This window comes from Varanus komodoensis, unplaced genomic scaffold (genome assembly GCF_004798865.1).
Source record: "Varanus komodoensis strain SLA01 unplaced genomic scaffold, ASM479886v1 scaffold4, whole genome shotgun sequence".
In the NCBI taxonomy this organism is placed as follows: domain Eukaryota; kingdom Metazoa; phylum Chordata; class Lepidosauria; order Squamata; family Varanidae; genus Varanus; species Varanus komodoensis.
The window spans coordinates 58,504,994-58,525,399 of NW_025335941.1; the positions used below are offsets into that span (position 1 = coordinate 58,504,994).

Genomic DNA, 20,406 nt, shown 5'->3' on the forward strand with positions numbered 1-20,406 from the left:
CACCGTAATGACAGCTGTGGAGGAAAGGGCCTCCCCTCCCTGCTCACTGAAGTAGAGTCCCCTTCCTCTAATCAAGCCAGAAAATGTAAGCAGGAGGTCTAGTTTGGCCCTTGGGTAGGCATTTTCTAATTGGAATTGCTTAATGTTGGCTTTCTCAATGCCTTGCCCAGCTCTTGCTACATTTTTCTGAGACAGGCTGGCCTAAATGCTACATTGGTTTGCTGACCCAAGTTCCTTATTCTGCAAAGAGATAAATCAAATGGCTTTCAGTGGCACAAACTTTTGCCTCCAAGCAGAGAGCAGGGCTTGTCTTGTTGCGGGGGAGCAGCTGACCTGAACCTTAGGTCATGCCCTATAATACTTCCAAGCCAAAGTAATAGAAAGACAGAGGAGGCATTGTTCACCGGCGGTAATCATTACAAGCTCGCCTGTGGACTGACCTCTGTTTGTTAGAGAAGGAGATGTATGGGACCAAGGCTTGCCCGGTCTAATGGGGCCTTGAACTCAGACTGTAATCTTCAGCAGCACAAGGAAGTTAGGCCAACGGCATATTTGGTCTCCCACTCTGCTTCGGAGAGGGGTGGCGAGAGTCTGCCAGTATGTTGCCTGCTCAGGCATGGCTAGTCCTTCCTTTAGAAAGAAGAGGAACTTGGCTCAGGCAGTAAATGTCATAAGCCAGTCCCTCCCCTCCAGTTCCAAATTTTATTTATTTTTATTTTATTTGGAAAATTTCTATGCCGCCCCATTCGCCGAAGCCTCGGGGTGGCTTACAAATAAATCAATTAAAATACTATAAATTAACAATATAAAACAAGTTAACAGTATAAAATAAGTCGCCCTGGCCAACGAATAAAATAAAAACGCAGTTCTTTTCATGAAACTGTACAGTTAATGTAAACTCTAAATACCCTTCCACGAAAGCTGGAAGGAGAGGCCTCTACACCTGGAAGGAGCTGAACCCAAACTGGTCCCAGGTCTTTCCCTTTCAGGAAAGACCAAGGCTGTCTCAGCCCTTGGGGGGCTCTTGTCCCTGAAAGGCTAGATGTTGAGGGCCATGGAGCCCCTCCAGCTGAGAGGCTCACCTCCCCCGACACCTCCTTTGGGATCAAGGACTGGCTTCTGGATCTGCTCCCCCTCCCCTCCTGAAAACTCTCGTGCTCAGTGGGAGAAACTGCACTAGGCGCCCCTGGAGGAGCGCCGAAGCTGCAGCCCCCACTTGCTCCTGCCCTTCCAGTCATCCTTCTCCTCCACTGCGGCACCTGACAGGGACGTCTGCTGCACAGCTTGCTGTGAGCAAGAGACTGACCCACCCTCCACAGCAGATGCTCCATGGTTTGGAGGGCGCTGACACGGCGCCCGCACGGTCATTCCAGTCTAGTTTGCTCTGCAGAGCTGCCATGCACCCCCTCCACTAGCAGGCTGCCCACAGGTGATGTGAAGGGTGCTGTCTTGCCCCCAGAGCTGAAGCAATGTAATTCAGCTAGCAGTGTAAGACAGTTTCATTTCACTTTGCAAATCACTTGGAAATGCCAAATGTACCAGCACATGCTACAGAAATATTTACAAATCCCTGAACTAGCAGTCATGTTCGACTACTGTGTATTTTTGAAAAATGCAATATTGGTTCTTCTGGACCTCTCAGAGTTTTCAGTACCATTGCCCATGTTATCCTTCTAGAGGGGATGGCTGGGCTGGGAGCTGGTTGCACTGCTTTGCAGTGGCTCTGCTGCTACCGGACTGGCCAACTCCAGAAGGTGGTGCTGGGGGATTATTGCTCTGAGCAATAGCAGTTAAGCCATATGGTACTTACTGCAGGGTTTTATTTTATCTCCCATGCTATTGAATATCCACGAAACCACGGGGGCAGGTTATCTGGAGGTACGGGCTCCAGCATGCATGTAAGTGCCAACAACATGCAGACAGCACTTAGTTCCTCCTCTTTTTCTCATCTAATCCAGGTGAGGCAGTGGCCATTCTGAGGGAGAGAAGGAGGAGAGCTACTATATTCTGATAGTGGATTCTGGAGATTCCATGAGTTTCAGCAGGTCACTATTTGGCCACTTGAGGGGCAGAAGTCTCTTGCACTCCTATCAAAAGAAAGAGTGGCAACACTGGTGTCTGGCTGATCTAAGACCGTCTCTGACTTTTCCAGGCCTGCCCTAGGAATGCTCTCTTTTGCAGCTTGTAGCTGGTGGAAACACCACTGGTGGTAAATCTGCAGGCCCAGGTATACTCAGGGCTACCAGAATGGTTGTTCTCCACCCCTGCCATTCCTCACAGATGAGACCATTTCACCCATTTCATCTAAAGGCATTTTAATTCGAATGCACCATATTGTTTTGACATCATCCCAATTTTTTAAAACCTATGTTATCTTTGCAAAAGCGTTTGCTCCTTGTTTTCCTATAGGGTGTATGTAGATGGTCCCTTCGGGAGCCCCTTTGAAGAATCCTTCAACTATGAAATCAGTCTCTGTGTGGCCGGAGGCATCGGCGTGACTCCGTTTGCATCCATCCTCAACACCTTGCTGTAAGTAACCGTCAGCACGGCCAAGCTTTCCTGCCCCACCACTGCCTGGGGATTTACTGATGTCCTTGTACCAAAGTGTCCCTGCTGGAATGTGATTGGTTCTAGAAATGCAATGCCGTACTTTTATAAAACGCAGCTTTTGGAGGAGTACTTTAGCTCAGGGCAGCAGGTTCCTGGTTCAGGGCCTATAATCCCTAGTTAAAAGGACCCAATTGCAGAAAGTTCTTAAAGAGATGGGAGTACAAGACCATCTTATTTGTCTCTTGAGAAACCTCTATGTGGGCCAAGAAGCAACAGTGAGAACTGGACATGAAACTACTGATTAGTTCAAAATTTTGAAAGCAGTATGGCAAGGCTGCATATTGTTACTCTGCCTATTTAACTTATACGCAGAGTACATCATGCAAAAGGCTGTGCTAGATGAATCACAAATACGAATTAAGATTGCCAGAAGAAATATCAACAACCTCAGATATGCAGACAATACCACTCTAATGGCAGAAAGTGAAGAGGAACTAAACAGCCTCTTGATGAGGATAAAAGAGGAGAGTGCAAAAGTTGCCTTGAAACTCAATATTAAGAAAACTAAGATCATGGCATCCAGTTCTATCACTTCCTGGCAAATAGATGGGGAAGAAATGGAGGTAATGACAGATTTTATTTTCCTGAGCAACAAGATCACCGCAGATGGTGACCGCTAATGTATGGCTGGAAGAGTTGGACCGTACGGAAAAATGAGCATCAAAAAATTGATGCCTTTGAATTGTGGTGCTGGAGAAGACTCCTGCGAGTCCCTTGGACTGTAAAGAAATCAAAACAGATATCTTAAAGGAAATCCATCCTGACTGTTCTTTAGAAAGTCAGATAGTGATGATGAAACTCAATACTCTGCCAGCTATTGAGAAGGAAGGACTCATTGGAGAAGAGCCTAATGCCGGGAACGATTGAAGGCAAAAAGAGAAGGGGACGGCAGGGGTTGAGGTGGTTAGGTGGGATCACTGGGGTGCTTGCTGTGGGCTTGGGTGGACTCTGAAGGATGGTGGAGGATGGGAGAGCCTGGAGGAATGTTGTCCATGGGGTTGTGAAGGGTTGGACACAACTTAGCAACTAAACAAAAAACAGGTTAACATGGACCTCTGCAATAAAGAACAGCCCTTTGTTCCAAGTGGTTTAGAGTCTAAACGTCAACAGGCCACATGAGGGAAATAAAAGGAAAGAAGTGGAGGCAAGGGGAGAAGAGGGTGGACATGTGGGAACTGCCCAGAGAGCTTTGGCCATTGATCGGTATGGGCATTTAACAGCAACAACCATGCAGAGATGCAGTTGGATATCCGTGGGCTCTCTTTCGCCTGAAAGCAGAGCGCCAGGCCTGTTTGCCCAGCTCTGCCATGGGTATCTGCACAGCTCCACCCTTATTTCATGTTTCGTGTGGGGCTATCATGTGACAGGCCCCTGGGAAATGGAATGGGTGGATATGAACTGCGTTTGGCATTCTGGAAGGGACCTGTGCCCCTTGGCTTGTGGGCTGAGAGTGGAGGGGAGGAGGTGACAATGCCATCAGCATCTTTCTTGTCCTTCCTCTGTGATCTCATCTGCACCTCGTAGAACATGCTAGAGAGCTGCCTTCTTGGTACTTGCACTTGGACTTGTAAACAGGACTGGCCTGAGGCAAGAGATAAAATAGCCCCTCTTCCTTTCCAGCAGTGGACCAGCAGTTGAATCTTTCTCCAACTCTGCCAATGGCAAAGCACCCTTCCCCTCATAAGATGGGGGGCTAGCTTTGAGGATACAGGGCAGGTTGTGCTTTCTTCTTCAGATCCTTGAGCCACCTTCCAGCACCTGCTGGCTGAGGCCCTGCCTCACTCTGGGTAATGATAGGGCCAGCCTTGCCTCTGCAGAAGACTGGCTTGCATAACGCTCCCATGCCTTCCCTTTCTTGGCAGCAAAATTGGCCTCCATGGGTTCCTTCCCCATGTCTAGATAAGACTTGCTTCTTTACACTGTAGGAAGCTTGATCATTTTTAGGATGTGGAGCATGGCAGCTCAGAATGATGAGAGTTGCAGTCCAGCATCTCTTGAGTGCACCATGTGAAGAGGACCCATTCTGGAATGATCCACAGTCTAGGATGCTTAAGCGTTATATAGAAGCATAGAAACAAAGTGAGTCAGAAGGGGCCTCCCGAGCCATCTAGTCTGACCCCCAGCTCCAGCTGGCTTTGCTCATGTAATCCCTAACATGTGGTTGTCCAATCTTTTGTAATCCCCAAAATGTGGTTGCCCAAACTTCACCTGGACAACAAAATTACCTGGGTATACTCCTGTGCCATAATCATCAGTATGAAACCTAGGACAGGTCACAAATGGACTAATCTTTGACCTTAGACAAAGGCAAGTTTTGCATATGAAATGCATTTTATTGGCTGAATGTTTCCTCCAGGAGGTTTCAGTCAACACAAGAATGAATTTCAGCTTTCAGCAAATACAGGTAATTTAAGATTTACTCTTTCTGGAGACTATTAATAGAAATAAAATCTGCATAACAGTGTTTTGCCTGTTGACCTTCACCTTCCAAAATCATGGATTGACCTTCAAACCTAAAACTAGCAATCCATTCTCACAATGGATTTTCATTCTGTTTCCTGAAGGGCTTAGCTTGCACTCTTGGTTTTGAAAAGAGATGGAAATGACCTTAGCTAACCTCTTTTTTTGCACTTTTGCTTGAGGTATAAAAGTAATGCAATTAAGGGACATTTTGCTACCTCAGGTACGATTTGGTATATCAAAAGGAAACTATTAAACACAGGAGGTTGAAATTTGAAGGTATTTTTTACTACCCTGACTTTAACAATGGTAGTCCTAGGTAGGCCTACTTGTTTTATGCAAAATAAAAAATAAAAAATGTGTATAAAAATCAAAAGAAAAAATATACAACAGAATGGGAGCTGGGGGGAACCAGTGACCCTCAACTTGTGAGGGCAACATAATCAAATTGTTTTGTTTTTTCACTTCTTCCTCCCCATCCACCCACCCCTCTGTGGCTTTGGTGTAAAGCGATGACTGGGAATGCTATAAACTCAGGAGACTTTACCTAATTTGGGTGTGCCGAGACATCCAGTCATTCTGCTGGTTCGCTGATCTGATCTGCAGATTGCATAACAAGGTAAGCGGGAGAGATGTTGTCTTGTGGAAGACTAATCAGCCCCCCCCCCTTTAAAAGCACGCTCATATTACATAGAAACATAGAATCAGAGCAAGTCAGAAGGGGCCTCCCGGGCCATCTAGTATGACCTCCGGCTCCAGCCGGCTCCGCTCATGACATGCCCACCATGTGGACGTCCAGCCTATCCTTGAACACCCGCACCGATGGGGCCTCAACGACCTCTCGTGGAAGCCCATTCCACACCCTCAGGGTCCTGACTGTCAGGAAATGCTTCCTGGCATCCAAATGGAACCTTGGCTCCCTGAGCTTTGCTCCGTTGGAGCACGTCCTGCCCTCCTCTGCAGGGGAGAACAGGTCTCTACCCACCTCTGTGTGACTCCCCCTCACATACCTGTCGCCAACAGATCCCCTCAGAGTCTCCTCTTCTCCAGGCTGAAGAGACCCAGTTCCCTCAGTCTCGCCCCATCCCCCATCCCCTGCAAACTGGCCACCAACCTTGTGGCCCTACGCTGCACTGACTCCAACCTGGCTACATCCTTCCTGTAATGAGGGGCCCAGAACTGAGCACAATACTCCAGTTGTGGGCACACCAGAGTCGTATGGAGTGGCAGTAATATCTCTCTCGAGCGAGAGGTATTACAAGGCCATCCATGTCTATTTAGAAGGAAGCTTCGCTTGGCTCAGTATAAAATGCGACTGACAATTGGAATGAAGCAAGAGGGAGGAATTTGAGCTCCTCTAACAAACTGACATGGATCTTGGAGATCTGCAGTTGTTCTGTGTGTGTTTGCACTGCCGTTTGCACATAGAAATGCACTTCTGTGCATACAAGACTTATAAAATGCACACAGATACACAGTTGGTTTAGCTAATATACTTCAGGAATCCCCTGGGAAGAAAGCAGTTGTTACACTGCCATTGTCCCATCATGACAGCATCCCATGGGGCAATTCCGAGGGAAGTGGAGCTGCCCATGTTATTCCTGTTGCAATAACTGCTGCCATAAACAATTTGTTAAGCGGAGGCTGCATTTACCCACAGGCAGAGGAACATCTCCTGTTATCAGATCATGGTTTTCAAAGGCTTTAAATATTACAGGCTGTGCCTGAAACATTCCAAGCACTTAAAGGTGCAATCCTATGCATGCTTAGGCAAGGAAAATGCCCCGCAACTCTCAACTGCACCCTACGTAATAGAGTCCTTGTTTGGACAGCCCACCCTGCATTTAGTGAAGAATATGCAAGTTCAGCCTGGGGCATAATTTTGGGCTGGTGATTACACTCCATTTCACACCCACTGGCCTGGATCTAATGCTGTCATTCTGCTACAGAAACAATGCTAACCATGGAAGCAGCAAAGGGAGCCCTGACAAAGGAATTCTGTCTATTGAAGTCCTTCCTCTGCAGCTCTCTTTGTTGTTGCTAGTTGTGAAGTTGTGTCCGACCCATAGCGACCCCATGGACAACATTCCTCCAGGCCTTCCTGTCCTCCACCATCCCCCGGAGTACACTTAAGCTCACACCAACTGCTTCAGTGACTCCATCCAGCCACCTCATTCTCTGCTGTCCCCTTCTTCTTTTGCCATCTATTGTTCCCAGCATTAGGCTCTTCTCCAGGGAGTCCTTCCTTCTCATTAGGTGGCCAAAGTATTTGAGTTTCATCTTCAGGATCTGGCCTTCTGAAGAGCAGTCAGGGTTGATCTCCTCTAGGACTGACCAGTTTAATCACCTTGCAGTCTAAGGGACTCTCTGGAGTCTCCTCCAGCACCACAATTCAAAGGCCTCAGTCCTTCGGCGCTCAGTCTTCCTTAAGGTCCAACTTTCACAGCCATGCATTGTAACTGGGAACACCCATGCCCTCAAAATCTGCTCAGGAGAACTGGCAAACTATCCGAAACAAATTTATTGTGAATAGCCAGAGAGGTACAGGGGGACGACACAGAAAGTCCCATCATGGCAATGGAATTCTGTTGATGGGACATTGGATTTTGCCCATCAGTGTTTTTTCCCCCTTCATATTTCAGTTGAATCAAAGGAAAAAAGAAACAGACAGGTAATGCCTATGTGCGCTGACACTGTCATTTTCTAATGTTGCTTGTTCACCCTTGTGGTAATTCATTAACAGAAAGAAAAGCAGGTAGTTCATGAACTGTACACCTGAGCACAGGAGTGCTGGACTCAGAGTACCTTGCTTCAAGTCCCAATCCACTCATCAAGTGCACTGGGTGATTCTGAGCCAGTCATTCCCTCTCAGCCAAATCTACTTGGCAAGGCTGTTGGGAGGATAAAATAGAGTAGAGAAAGAAAACGGGGAGCATTATATAAGCTGCTTTGACTTCCATGCAGGAGAAAAGGCAAAACAAATAACTGACTAAATAAATAAATAAATGCATATCTGCTTTTTAACATTAATTTACCACTACATTGACATTAAAAGGTTAAGGTTAGGATACTGCCTTTGGAACATTTGTGTGCTGCATTACATTAGCACATCTTGCATGGTAGGGATAGAAAAAGGCTTCATACAATCAATAACGACTCAGGAATTTCTGAATCACTTGCTATTCCTTCACCAACATTGATCTTCAAGTGGGAATGAAAATAGCATCCCACTTGTCTGGAGTTCCCAAGGAAAAATATCTTTCTTGCCTAGACATAGAAGCAACTTGACCCATCTACTCTTTTCCAGTCTTTATCTTCCAAATATCATATCCAGCTTATGGAAACCCTATACAAATACCCTCCAAGATGTAGTGTCCTTGACACCACAGCTCAGCTCTTGTAAACACACAACTGTGGCTTCATTATTGGAAGTGATCTATTTTATAGCTTGTCTTCCTCTTTTTCTTCAGCCTTCAACTTTCCCAACATAATTGTCTTCTCCAGTGAGTCCTGCTTTCTCAAAAAGTGTCCAATGTCCAGCAGCTTCCAGGGCAAGTTCTGGATCAATTTGATATAGGACCATTTTGTTCATCTTCCTTTCAGTGCAGGGTCTTCACAAAGAACAAGATCACCAGGTGATCTAACTAATTGTCCCAACCTGGATGCTAGCAGCAGACTGATTGCAGGTGTCTTGAACATTTCTGATACCTGTTAGATTCTCACCACCAGACTCTAAGACAGACAGCACACTATCAGTACTCAGTTTACAAACCGCTGGCCTGATAAAATGCATACTCCGTGTATTTAGTAAGTGCAGATCAATGAACGATTTTCCTTAGTAACCGTCTATCCCTTCTCTTCCTAAGAAGATGCACTATTTCTCCAAGCAAATTCTTGGGCAGTGCTGATTACATCTCCACCCACATACCTGTCTTTAATAAGCCACCTGTCTCAGTTGCAGCCACCACTGCATGCATAGGCTCAGATCCAGATCACAAGAAAGCTGCTGAATGGTGATGCTACTCCATCACTGAAGAATATTACTTCTAATTTCATTTAACCGGGAGCCTAATTTCTGGCCGGACCCCAAGATAGCCACTGAGCAAGTCTACTTGTGGTGATGTTGCAATCTCTTGTGACCCCGCGAAATTTGCTTGTTTCATGTCATTGTTCCATTTCTGCTAATCCCTTTTTGACTATTTATTTACCCATCTCATTGTATTCATTCATTCAATCCTGCTTATACAGAAGAATGTGTTTTACATATGCATATCCTGGAGGTAGGGTGGTAGAGTGGTTGGAGTGTCTGGTGGGGACTTGGGAGACTGGGGTTGCGGTTTCCACTTGCCCATGAAACTTACTGGCTAGCTTTGGGCCAGACATCAACTTTCAGCCTAACCTATTTGCAAGAAGAAGAAAAAAGCAGCAGCTTCATTATTATTTATTTAGAATAGCAATATTTACATTCACTCTGCATCTAAGCAGATTCCAGAGCAGTGACCCCCCCCAAAAGAATAAAACTCCCATATTAAAATAAAGAATAAATTAGTATATGAAGAATTTTTAAAAACAAAGTGCCAATAAAAAGTGGCTGCTAATTAAGAAAGACTTCATAACATAAAGATGTCTTCTTTGCTATGGTGAGTTTTGGTGTGCTCTTTGGCTTTCGTTTTTGGCTTGGTTGCTCAGTTCTAACCCTCTGACACTATTCCTGGCACCTGACTTCTAGCTCCAGTCTGACTGGTGCCTATGGTGCAGTCTTTCCAAAGACAAAGGGGGAGATGAATTGAAATGTAAGAAGTATAAGAAATATAAGAAGCCAAAGGGAAGGACTGGGCACCTCTACCCCACCTTTTCCCTATTGCAAATCAAATTCCTTGGCTTAGAAGATAGTCATCAGGGTTTTAGTACACATATTTGCATATAATATCTGGCACAGAGATATGAAGGTTTAATTGTTTTAATCTGTTGAGAGAGTTGTTGTTTTTTGCTTCAGACTTAGAATGTGCTAATTCATTCTCTCTCTCTCTCTCTTTCATGCTCCATTGGATCAGCTCTGGCAAGAAAACCGGCCAGACTTTGTAAATATCCAGCTATACCTCAGTCAAACGGATGGGATACAGGTATGTGATGAAATGCAGACTGTAGCTGCAGTCTACAGGAAATGACTGTGGCATAAACACAAGGGAAGGGAATTCTGACCTAGAGCTGTCTGTACAATGCAGCAGCTTTAAAACAGTGTTGATACTCTGCTTTCACAGGGGAGCCTGGAAAATGGATTTTCCAGCATTGCCCAGCTCCGTGAAAAATGTTGGAAACTCCATTCCACAGCCACTGCTGTGTAGCCATGGAATATCTAGGGGGTTTTGCAACTTTTCAGCATACTGCTAGCTCTGGGTCATTCTTTGTCGCTTTTGGACCACATAGCTTATTCCTTTATGGATATGGAATTCCAAATGTACCTGTCCTGGAAAGTTGCAGTGGCGCAACATGAGACCCATGCCCTGGCACTGCTGGGAATACAAGGCCAGGGTTTGTTTATTCTCACAGGGGCCCAGGCCAAATATCTGCAATGGCCCAACCAGATCATTGGAGCCTTGGCCAATGCCCAGGCATGCCGGAAGGTGGTGCCCCTACAGGGACCTTCCCTACCACCCCCCTGACAGTCTCAGGCACACCCAGGTGAATCCCTCTGTGCAGCAGATCAAGCTGCCCGTAAGACCTACCTGAGACTGACATGCAAGTGGCCAGTGATCACTCAGCCACAGTGTGCCAGCTGCACCAAAGGGAACGCCTTGCTTTCTTGCAGAAAATCATTGGAGAGAAGTACCAAGTACTGAACCGCCGGCTTTTCATTGGACGGCCTCGCTGGAAACTTCTATTTAATGAAATCGCCAAGTGTAACAGGCAGTAAGTAAGATGCCCAGCCCAGCTTGGGCAGCAGCTGGAGAAATGGGAACGGGGTGAATTTAATAAACTGCATTTGTATATAAATGACTTAGGGCTTAATGCTGTCATTTAATGCCAAACGCACCTGATGGTTGGGTGTTAACTGATAAGTTGCATCTGAGAAATGGGGCTTTAACCAAAGAACTGTCAGATTCCATAATCAGGACATTTCATCTTCCAGACAACTCAGCTGCTAGGGATGGGGTGGGCAGAGAGAAAGGTGGAGTATTGTAGGTTTTCCTAATAAGGATAGAAAAATGGTACCTTCTTCCATTCCTTCTTCTGCTTGCAATATCTGTTGGTTTTGTGCCAAGGGATGTTTCATCTATATGCATCATTCCTAAATGGTTGGAAAAAGGCAATGTAGGAAAGCTAGAAGAGTGAGCAAAACTTTCTGGGTGCAACCTTGTACACATCCCATAGAAATGTATTGGAGGGTGGCCAGCAGTTACTCCTGGCCACTGTCAGCTTCCATAATCCGACAGTGGTCATCCACTGGTTTTAAAGCAAGATTTTTGCAATATGAAACAACATTAAGGATTCTAGAGACATTGGCCGCAAGTGCACATATATTCATTATTGATAGATTTGTTTGACTTTTATCACTCCCCATTAGCCATTAAGCTCCTTGGGTGGGTTACAGGTAAAAGTATAAAGTGAAATAAAATAGCAATATATAATAAAACATCACTATAACAGTAATTAAAAACTAGTAGCCAAACAATTAAAACCAAACCAAAATGTTACACTTTACAGAAACCATGTTGACATAAAAGGCATAACCACAGTCTATAGTCAGATATAAAAAGTGAAACTATTATACAAACAGTTTAAATACCAGGAAAATAAAAAAAGTCTTTGCCTGGTGCCTAAAGGAATATAATGAGGGCACCAGGCAAATCTCTGTGGGGAGCTGATTTCCAAAGTCAGGGTGCCACTCCCAAGAAAGCCCTCCTTGTAGCCCCCCTCCTTATTTCCTGAGGAGGCAGATTCTTCAGAAGGGCCCCTGATGGGACTGGGTAGGTTCATATGGGAAGAGGAGCTCCTTTAAATAGCTGGTCCAAAGCCATTTAGGGCTTTAAATGGATGTCTTAAGACCTCGAATTGGACCTGGACTTCAACTGGGTCTCTTCAGCCTGTTGGCGACATACAGGTATGTGAGGGGATGTCACACGGAGATGGGTAGAGACCTGTTCCCCCCTGTAGAGGAAGGCAGGACACGCTCCAACGGAGCAAAGCTCAGGGAGCCAAGGCTCCATTTGGATGCCAGGAAGCACTTCCTGACAGTCAGGATCCCGAGGGTGTGGCATGGGCTTCCACGAGAGGTCGTTGAGTCCCCATCGGTGTGGATGCTTAAAGATAGCTGGACGTGCACATGGTGGGCATGTCGTGAGCGGAGCCGGCTGGAGCCGGGGGCCAGACTAGATGGCCTGGGAGACCCATTCTGACTCACTCTGTTTCTGTGTTTACTGAAGGTGGTAGGTGATGGTAGGTTCACCATCCTCTTCCCAGCAGAGGCCAAGCAGAAGTCTCTGAGAAGCACTCCCACAAGTAGGACATAAGAAGATGATAGCCATTTCTTGTTGTTGCCACCTGCCAACCAGTATTCAAGGCTATTCTTCCTCTGAACCATTTGGCTGATGGCCTCTGACAGCTTTAAACCCACAACTTTGGATTTACCAAACCTATACCTCCCAGGACTGAACAGAGAATCAAATTCAATTTGTCTTCTGAAAACCATACAATTCTCAGCTTGTGATACATTCCCCAAAGAAAGAATCATGCATTCCACAATGCATGCATGTTTTTAAAATGCTCAAAGAAAATGACGTACAACGGCAATATGAAACATAGAAACAGAGCGAGTCAGAAGGGGCCTCCCGGGCCATCTAGTCTGACCTCCGGCACCAGCCGGCTCCGCTCACGACATGCCCACCGTGTGCACATCCAGCCTATCCTTGAACCCATGCATGAACCCATGCATGCTTTCATCAGTGGTTTGTGCGTACATCTGAAATCTGCACAAAAAGGATATGCAGATTTCTGCACAGGAAAAAGGGAGGAAAAAAGGGTTGTTTGGACTTGAGATGGAACAATCTTTGTAATGCAGAACTGTGAATCTCAAGGACAGTGAGCTTGTCAGATCCACCCATTCCAGCTCTAGATCCATTAGAACACAAGGATTTTTATTTGTGTTAGCTTCCCTGCTGACACTGTTCAGGCAAGCAACAGTGGGGCCCTCAAAATACCTTTAAAAATCCAGCTAGTTGTCCAGTTCAAACAGCTGACTCATGGCTTTAGGTGAACCCATTGTCATGCACCTTTGCACATTCAAGGCAACAGACTTTCTCTTTGCAAAACAAGCTCTTTATTCACCAAAGATATCCTTTAAATGCAATTTCCACAGAATATATCTCTGAACATGCACAGAACAGTTTGTTGAATCAAGTCAAAACAAGTACTTCTGTAAGCCCTCCTTCTGAATATGTCTGGGCCTGATCCCTTCCAAAGGAGCTGTTTGGAAGTGAGTCTGCCTCCTTTCTAAATGCCTGTCCTTTATTTGGCTGGCCCTCCTTCCTGACACCATGGCTCCAGGTTCATACCAGGTTCCTCTGACTCCTTTCCCTTGACCCCACCGAACACCTTTGAATTTTGGGTATTCCCAAAGGCACACTTGGGCAGAGTGGCCTTGAGGTAAGCTTGAGGTAAGCTTCTTTCACCCCCAAAGTCTGGAGCCCCACCTTCCCAAGCTCCCGCCACCTTCCCTGCTTCATCCTCTGACTTGGAGTCCAGATCAGCTTGACCCATGAGTATTCACCAAGAAGAACTGCCACCCTCATTCCCATCCCCTGCCTTGTTGTGAAGTAGCTTTATGTATCTCCTGTGCCTTGGAAGTTGATGGAAACTAGTTGTCTCCTCTCCAAGTCACATGGTTTAACTCCCTTGTGAACAGATGAACAGGTATCTATTAGGCCAGAGCTAAAACAACCACCACCACCACCTGCCTGTTCTAGAGCAGTTAGATTCCAGAACTTCATGGAGTCTAACTTCATGGAGTCCATGGATTCTCCAAGGTCTGCAGATGTTAATGAACTTTTCCAAACAAAGCCCATTTCATCCCAGCTTTGCTCCTTTCACCCAGCTTCCCTTTCCTATTCTTTCACTTGATCTATGCCGAGCAGAAGTGTGCGATCTACTGGCAAGAAGGTCATGTGCACCTTCCATTCAAGGTGGTAATGGTGGTGGTAATCCCTCTTTGGCTTTGCATCCCATTGTCAAGTCTTTTTGCTGACTCTGTTAGAAAATTGAACACACTGGGGGTGAAGGAGAGCATTGTTTCCTGGGGGAAGGAATGACCAAGGCACCATCACCCAGAGGTCTGCCCTGCCAGCTAGGCATGCATGAGGATTTCATTTGACCTTGCAAAACATGCAAACCTGCCTTGCTTGAAGTTACAAGCATAGCTCTGCCAAAACTGTTAGCAAATTATTGAGCATGTGCTCATGCTTGTCTTATTCCTAGTCCCCAGTTCGATTTGCATGCATTGCCTAATATGCACAATTCTCCCAGGGAATCTTCTTTCCTAAGAACTATGCCAAGTACAGAGCCGTGCTCCTCTGCAGCAGCTGCATTGCATGGGCCAAGTTTCAAGGAACAAGCAGCTGCAGTGCTTGGGTGCCCACAGCAGCACTGGGATCTTGAGCCTCTTTCTGTCCAAAGGCTGACTTCCATTTTGGAGAAACTTTGCAGGAAATGGGCATTCCAGCAGTCTTTCTTTCTTTATTCGTGTCAGAAGCATCGCATTTAAATGTGGTGTGTTATAAAACATACTATATTGGGACATATAAAACAAGGAATTTAAAATTTAAAATGGAAAATGGAAGCATATACAAATTAGGCAGGTCCAGCCCAGAAGCTAGCAACATTCCAGTGATGAACATGACTGAAGGCAAAAGAGGCAGAGCTGAAAGCCACATACTTTAGCTTAAAACGTCTACTGTCATTGGAGGGGAGTTTCAGCCTTTGAAAATATGGAGGGGGAAGGGAGTGCAAGAAAGCCAGAACTCCACCAAACAAAAGCGGGCAGATCCGTAGCAATGAGGCATGGCCATATGAGGAATGTGGGAGGCCCATTAAGCCTCCAGTTCTGCAGTTCTGCCCCTCTGTTTCAAAACAAATCACTCAAGAAGTGGGGCCATCCCTCACTCTTAGATATAGGATTCTCCTGCCTTAGGATTGGCAAATTGGCCACGGGAGCAAATGCTGGCCCAGCCTTCTCACTTTTGCAGATTTAAACTATAAAAATGAGTGAATGGGACTTCTAGTTGTTTGATGAGTGGTTCATCCTGCCGTTCCCGGAAAAGTATGAGTCGTTCTGCTCTTCGCCCACTTTGCAACAGCCCTGTGCGGTAGGTTGGGTTGATAAATGTGGATTGGCTTGTGATCACCCTTTTCATTTCATGGATGAGTGGAGACTTGATTTTGGCCCCCTGATGCTGCATCTCCTCTTCTGCCTTGCTTCTCTAACAAGCCTCACAGTTTCACATTATCACCTGCCAAACGGTACAGACCAAACTTTTACTGAAGGTCACCAAAATGAGCAGCCCTGCCTGAGCCTGGCTTTCTATGTATTGCAGGTTCTGGTGCTGATTCAGAATGGGCCTGCCTTGGTTAGAACCAGAGGTGGTCCTGGGGGTGGGCCACTGGGCCTGGAATCCCAAAACTTTTATTTGGGACTCCACGTCTCTGGAAGGTCGTCTGCCCCACCACCCTGCGCTCCATGGGCACTTGCTGAAATAAAGGGCGTGGCTCTCTTTGCATCTCATTGTTTTTGTTCTTGCCTCTTCTCCCTTGTCCATATATTCTGTTTGCAAATACGAATGCCTTTAGGAGACAGCATCCTTCAAAGACACAGAAAGACTTTACAGCATTGCAATTACCCCATGCATATTTGTGCTCTTGCTTTCTCTCTCCCTTTCTTTTTGGTCCTGTGGATCTAAGCCTCAGATCTTCTCAGTACCAAGTACCACCTCTGCTTAGAGATAATTTACAAAATAGCTGGTGTCTGTCTGTGTTCTGAAAAAGTCTTTCAAAATGACAGTCAAGATTGGGTAGTGATGAGAACATCTGGCATCATAGACATCTGGGCCGTCACCCGTGAAACAGTGCTGACACATTGAAAGGTGTGTTAATTGTGACTTTCCCACAAGAGATTATGAGTGTGAGACCTGGTAGTGGGCCCTGTCAGTCCAGGATCATCACCAACCAACTACATTAATCACAGTCACCCAAAGGAACCTAGTAGCTTATAAAGATGGGCAGATGCCATCTAATTCCTGCATCATGCCTTTGGTTGAAAAGCGGTCTCTCTGGACCAGTTTTATGAAGTGTGCAGCCATCTAGTTCTTCATAAAAGCTGGAGTCTTTAAGCTGGTGAGGAAGGAGGGATGGGGGAAGTGTTGACTGACCTGGAATTCACTATCAGAATATGCAGTGATGTTCCGAAATGTTGATACTTTAAAAGGGGGTTAGGCAAACTTGTGTAGGGGAAGACAGTCATTGGCTACTTATTGTGTTTCTGCATCAGAGTCGTCTGAATACCACTTGTTAAGAATCAGTGGTCCTCTGGATCCACATAGGCTTCCCAGAGCCACCTGGTTGTCTAGTGTGAGAAACAGGATGTTGGCCTAGATAGGCGCCTCATCTTAACATCAGAACTCTTCTTCTGCCGCTCTTATAGTCATATACATCTCCTTTCCAATTCTATAAAGCAGTCTAAAGACCAGCAGTGGGATGTACCTCACTCCCACAGAGTTGAGAGCACCTAATTGGTTATCTGGCCCAGTGGTTCCTTTCCCGCCATATCTAATATCCCAGCAATCACTCTCTCAGAGAACCTGGGTCCTATCTTGTTAGGAAGAAAATGCCCACTTTTATATATTTAACAGGCATTCTGTTCTTAGACTTACCACTGAGCATAAGTTTTAAGCATAATAAATTGGCAGGATTATTGTTCCGAAAAACCTTTCCTGCAATGGCTTTAAAACACAAGCATACAAAACTAATAATCCCATTAATCATTTACAAGGTTACTAGCAGCATGCCGTATGGTCACAGCTGGACAAGTTTTGGCAGGAGGGCATGGGGATGGGGGGAGAGTGAATTCTTAGTCTTTGTTACCAAAACCCACATCCTGCCTAGACTACTTCTGTGTTTCCTTAGGGATGGGCAAATAAGCTATGCTGGGGATGATCTGTGTTCAGGCCAGTTGTCTCCTGCCTGATTCCTCTTTGCCTGTGTGACTTCTTCATGGCTTGTGTGAACAGGAAATTTAAGCAACTTGGGCATCAAACAAAGGGGAATCTTCCTAACTTCCCCCATTTGTGCAATTTCCCCCCATAGAGTCAAGTGGTTGAGTCCACTAAGAAAATTTGCACAAATCAAAGTAGGAATCTGGAATGAGAGGAACATGAGCTCATATTTGACAATTTGTGCATCGTTGTGGTCGTCATGTGTTCACTTCAGAGCTTTGAATTGAGCATGCTCACTCATTTTGCAGGCAAAAATGACACTCTCGGATATCCCTATATCTTACTTGCAGTAAATATACCACTGCTTGTCCAGCCAGCCTCCTGCCTTGACCATGTTATCTTTTTATTATTATTATTATTATTATTATTATTATTATTATTATTATTATTATTAGAACATTTCTATGCTGCCCCTTGCCGAAGCCTCGGGGCGGCTTACAACACAATAAATACAATACAATACAAAAATAACAATATAAAATTAAAATTAATAATATAAAATAAATTTTATATATATACACATGATCCTTATATGCCCAGCCGCCCCCTGAGATCGGCGGGAGAGGCCCTTCTCCGGGAGCCCTCCATGGAAGAAGTTAGGAGGGTGGTTACTCGGAGGAGGGCTTTCTCAGCGGTGGCGCCTAAGTTATGGAATGCGCTCCCCAGAGAGGTCCGCCTGGCGCCGTCGTTATTTGTTTTTCGGCGCCAGGCGAAGACCTTTTTATTTAAGCAGTATTTTAAATGTTAATATTATTGAATTTTATTTGGCCAGGGCGGCTTGTTTTATAGTGTATATTTGTATTTTATTGTATATATTTTAAAATGTTATTTTAAATTTTTTGTTGTAAGCCGCCCCGAGGCTTCGGCGAATGGGGCGGCATAAAAATGTTTTAATAAAATAAAATAAAATAATAAAATGATATAAAAATCTGGATAGTTAAAGATGCTGTACAAATAAGTTTCCATGGAGGTTGCAAGTGGAGCGTCTGCCTCACCCCCCTCTACCTTGGCGATCCCCAACCTGAGTTCCCTCCAGTTCATACCTTGTCAGCATGGGAAAAGCCAGGGAAGATGCTGTCCATTTTCACAGCGCTGAATGACATGTTCTTCATGATGATGCCAAGGGGATTCTTGAAAGTTGCTCTCAGTGACACAAAATAAGGAGCTTCCTAGGCCAGCTAAATATTGGTAAATTTTGGCCCATGAGGTTTGCTCATGAGGTTCTGGGTGAGGAAAGCAACTTCAGGCAGTGGCAGGAGCTGAGCAGGGAGATATCTGAAGGCAGCCCTTTGGGTGTCTGAACAGTCCAGCAAGACTTCCCAAAACAGTCTTCCGAACCTGGTACCTGCCAGATATGTTGGACCAAAGTTCCTATCGTCCTCAGTCAGGTATGTTGGGCCTAGCAAGATATGAGGAGAAGTCGCCACACGAGCTCTGCTTTAGGCAGCAAACTGTCTATTGTCTTATATATGTATTCTATTTATATCCACGTTTTGTCTGCAAGCAAGGAAAAAGCAATTTATATCATCCTTCTCACTTTCTCCATTTCCTTATCATAACAATGCTATGATGTAGGTTAGCCTGAGAGTCCGTGACTTGGGCCAAAGTCTAGTGAGCATCATCATCATCATCATCATCATCATCATTATTATTATAACATTGCCGAAACCTCATGGCTAAGTGGGAACTAGAATCTCAGTCCTTCAAGTCCCAGGCTGACGCTCTAATCACTATGCCACACTGCTTTCTTTCTCCACAGGAAGACTGTTGGTGTTTTTTGCTGTGGGCCCAATGAAATCTCCAAAGCCCTTCATAAGCTGAGCAACAGCAGCAATCCCTATGGGACCAGGTTTGAATACAATAAGGAATCCTTCAGCTAAAAGCCTCTGGGATGTTGAAAGGACTGTTTGGAAGACCACCTGTGTGCAATTAAAAAGACTTCAGCATCAGCTGCATTCGCTCAACAGCTTTTACCAAAGAATAGCAAAGTCTCTGTCTGTCTCTCCCCCACCCCTCTCTCCCTCCCTCCTTCCCTCTCTCTCCCTCTCTCTCTCATAATTTATAAATATTTAAAACTTTAGGAAGCAGAGAAATAAAGTGAAATGCACTCTAGCTGAATAGACAGAAAAGCCAAAATATCTTATGGGCCTCCTCTTTGTCTTTGCAGTGCGTGAATTAGCAGAAATGTATAGAGTTTGTTATATGCGTAAGTTTATGATCAATCCATGGAATGCTTGAATGATCTCCACCTAAGGGCATCAGACCCAGAAAATGGCATCACTGGCTGAATCGAGATTAGGTTGATTGATGGGAGTCAAAAGGGGAAAATACATTGGAAGTCAAGTGTTGCGCTTCCCCCCCACCAAAAAAATAAAATAAAATAAAGGAGGAAGCTTTGAAATGGAGAGGCTTTGAAGAAAACTGTTGCAAAATTAATACTAGTGGAGAAAGCTTTTGCTGTATCTTTGGGGGATTACCTTGCGCCATTTGTTTCTACATGCCCAAGCGGGGGGGGGGGGGGGGGGGAATGGGCTGTGCCCAGTGGTGTGCTGGTTAAGGTTGGTCTTACAAATGCTGAAGCCACTGTGTTGATCCATATCAACAAAGCAGTTCAAACCTTCTTCCAGGGATCAGGTCTTTCTTTAAAAATACAATGGATGGGTTTCAATTGCTCATTCAAGACCAAGTTGCGCCTAAGTACTTTATGTCACAACAGGAAACAGTATATTGGGAATTCATTTTGCCTCCATTACTGTGGGAAGATGGAAGCTAAAATGACAAACCTGAGGCTGTTCTACTATGGGTACTTCATGGGAAGACAAGAGTCATTGGAGAAGGTGGTCATACTAGGGAAAGTCCAGCGCCGAAGAAGGGGAAGATCAGCTATGGGCTGAATTGACTCCAAAAGGGTTTGCAAGAGCAGAGCAGGACAGCCAAGGACAGGGCATTTTTGAGGGTGTTCATTCATAAGGTCGCCCTGAATTGGGCACGATGGCATGTAACAATAGCAAACCATGAGCAGGGCGGTTAAATTCACAGGGAGCAGAGGATGCTGAGGAATTTATCAGATGGTGCC

General features: G+C 45.3%; 1 protein-coding gene across 2 annotated transcripts in view; it reads left to right on the forward strand.

Annotated features, from left to right (window-relative positions):
• NOX4 (NADPH oxidase 4) overlaps positions 1–19,210 on the forward strand; it is a 102,852-nt gene extending 83,642 nt beyond the window's left edge. Inside the window, exons 13-17 of one of the 2 annotated variants that reach the window (XM_044442173.1) lie at positions 2,410–2,529; positions 5,581–5,689; positions 10,125–10,193; positions 10,880–10,980; positions 19,090–19,210. In XM_044442173.1, coding sequence (XP_044298108.1) covers positions 2,410–2,529; positions 5,581–5,689; positions 10,125–10,193; positions 10,880–10,980; positions 19,090–19,210 — 520 coding nt within the window. The remainder of the gene's footprint in view (positions 1–2,409; positions 2,530–5,580; positions 5,690–10,124; positions 10,194–10,879; positions 10,981–19,089) is intronic. The other variant, XM_044442174.1, reaches the window with a different exon arrangement.
• Positions 19,211–20,406: the final 1,196 nt, after the last annotated feature.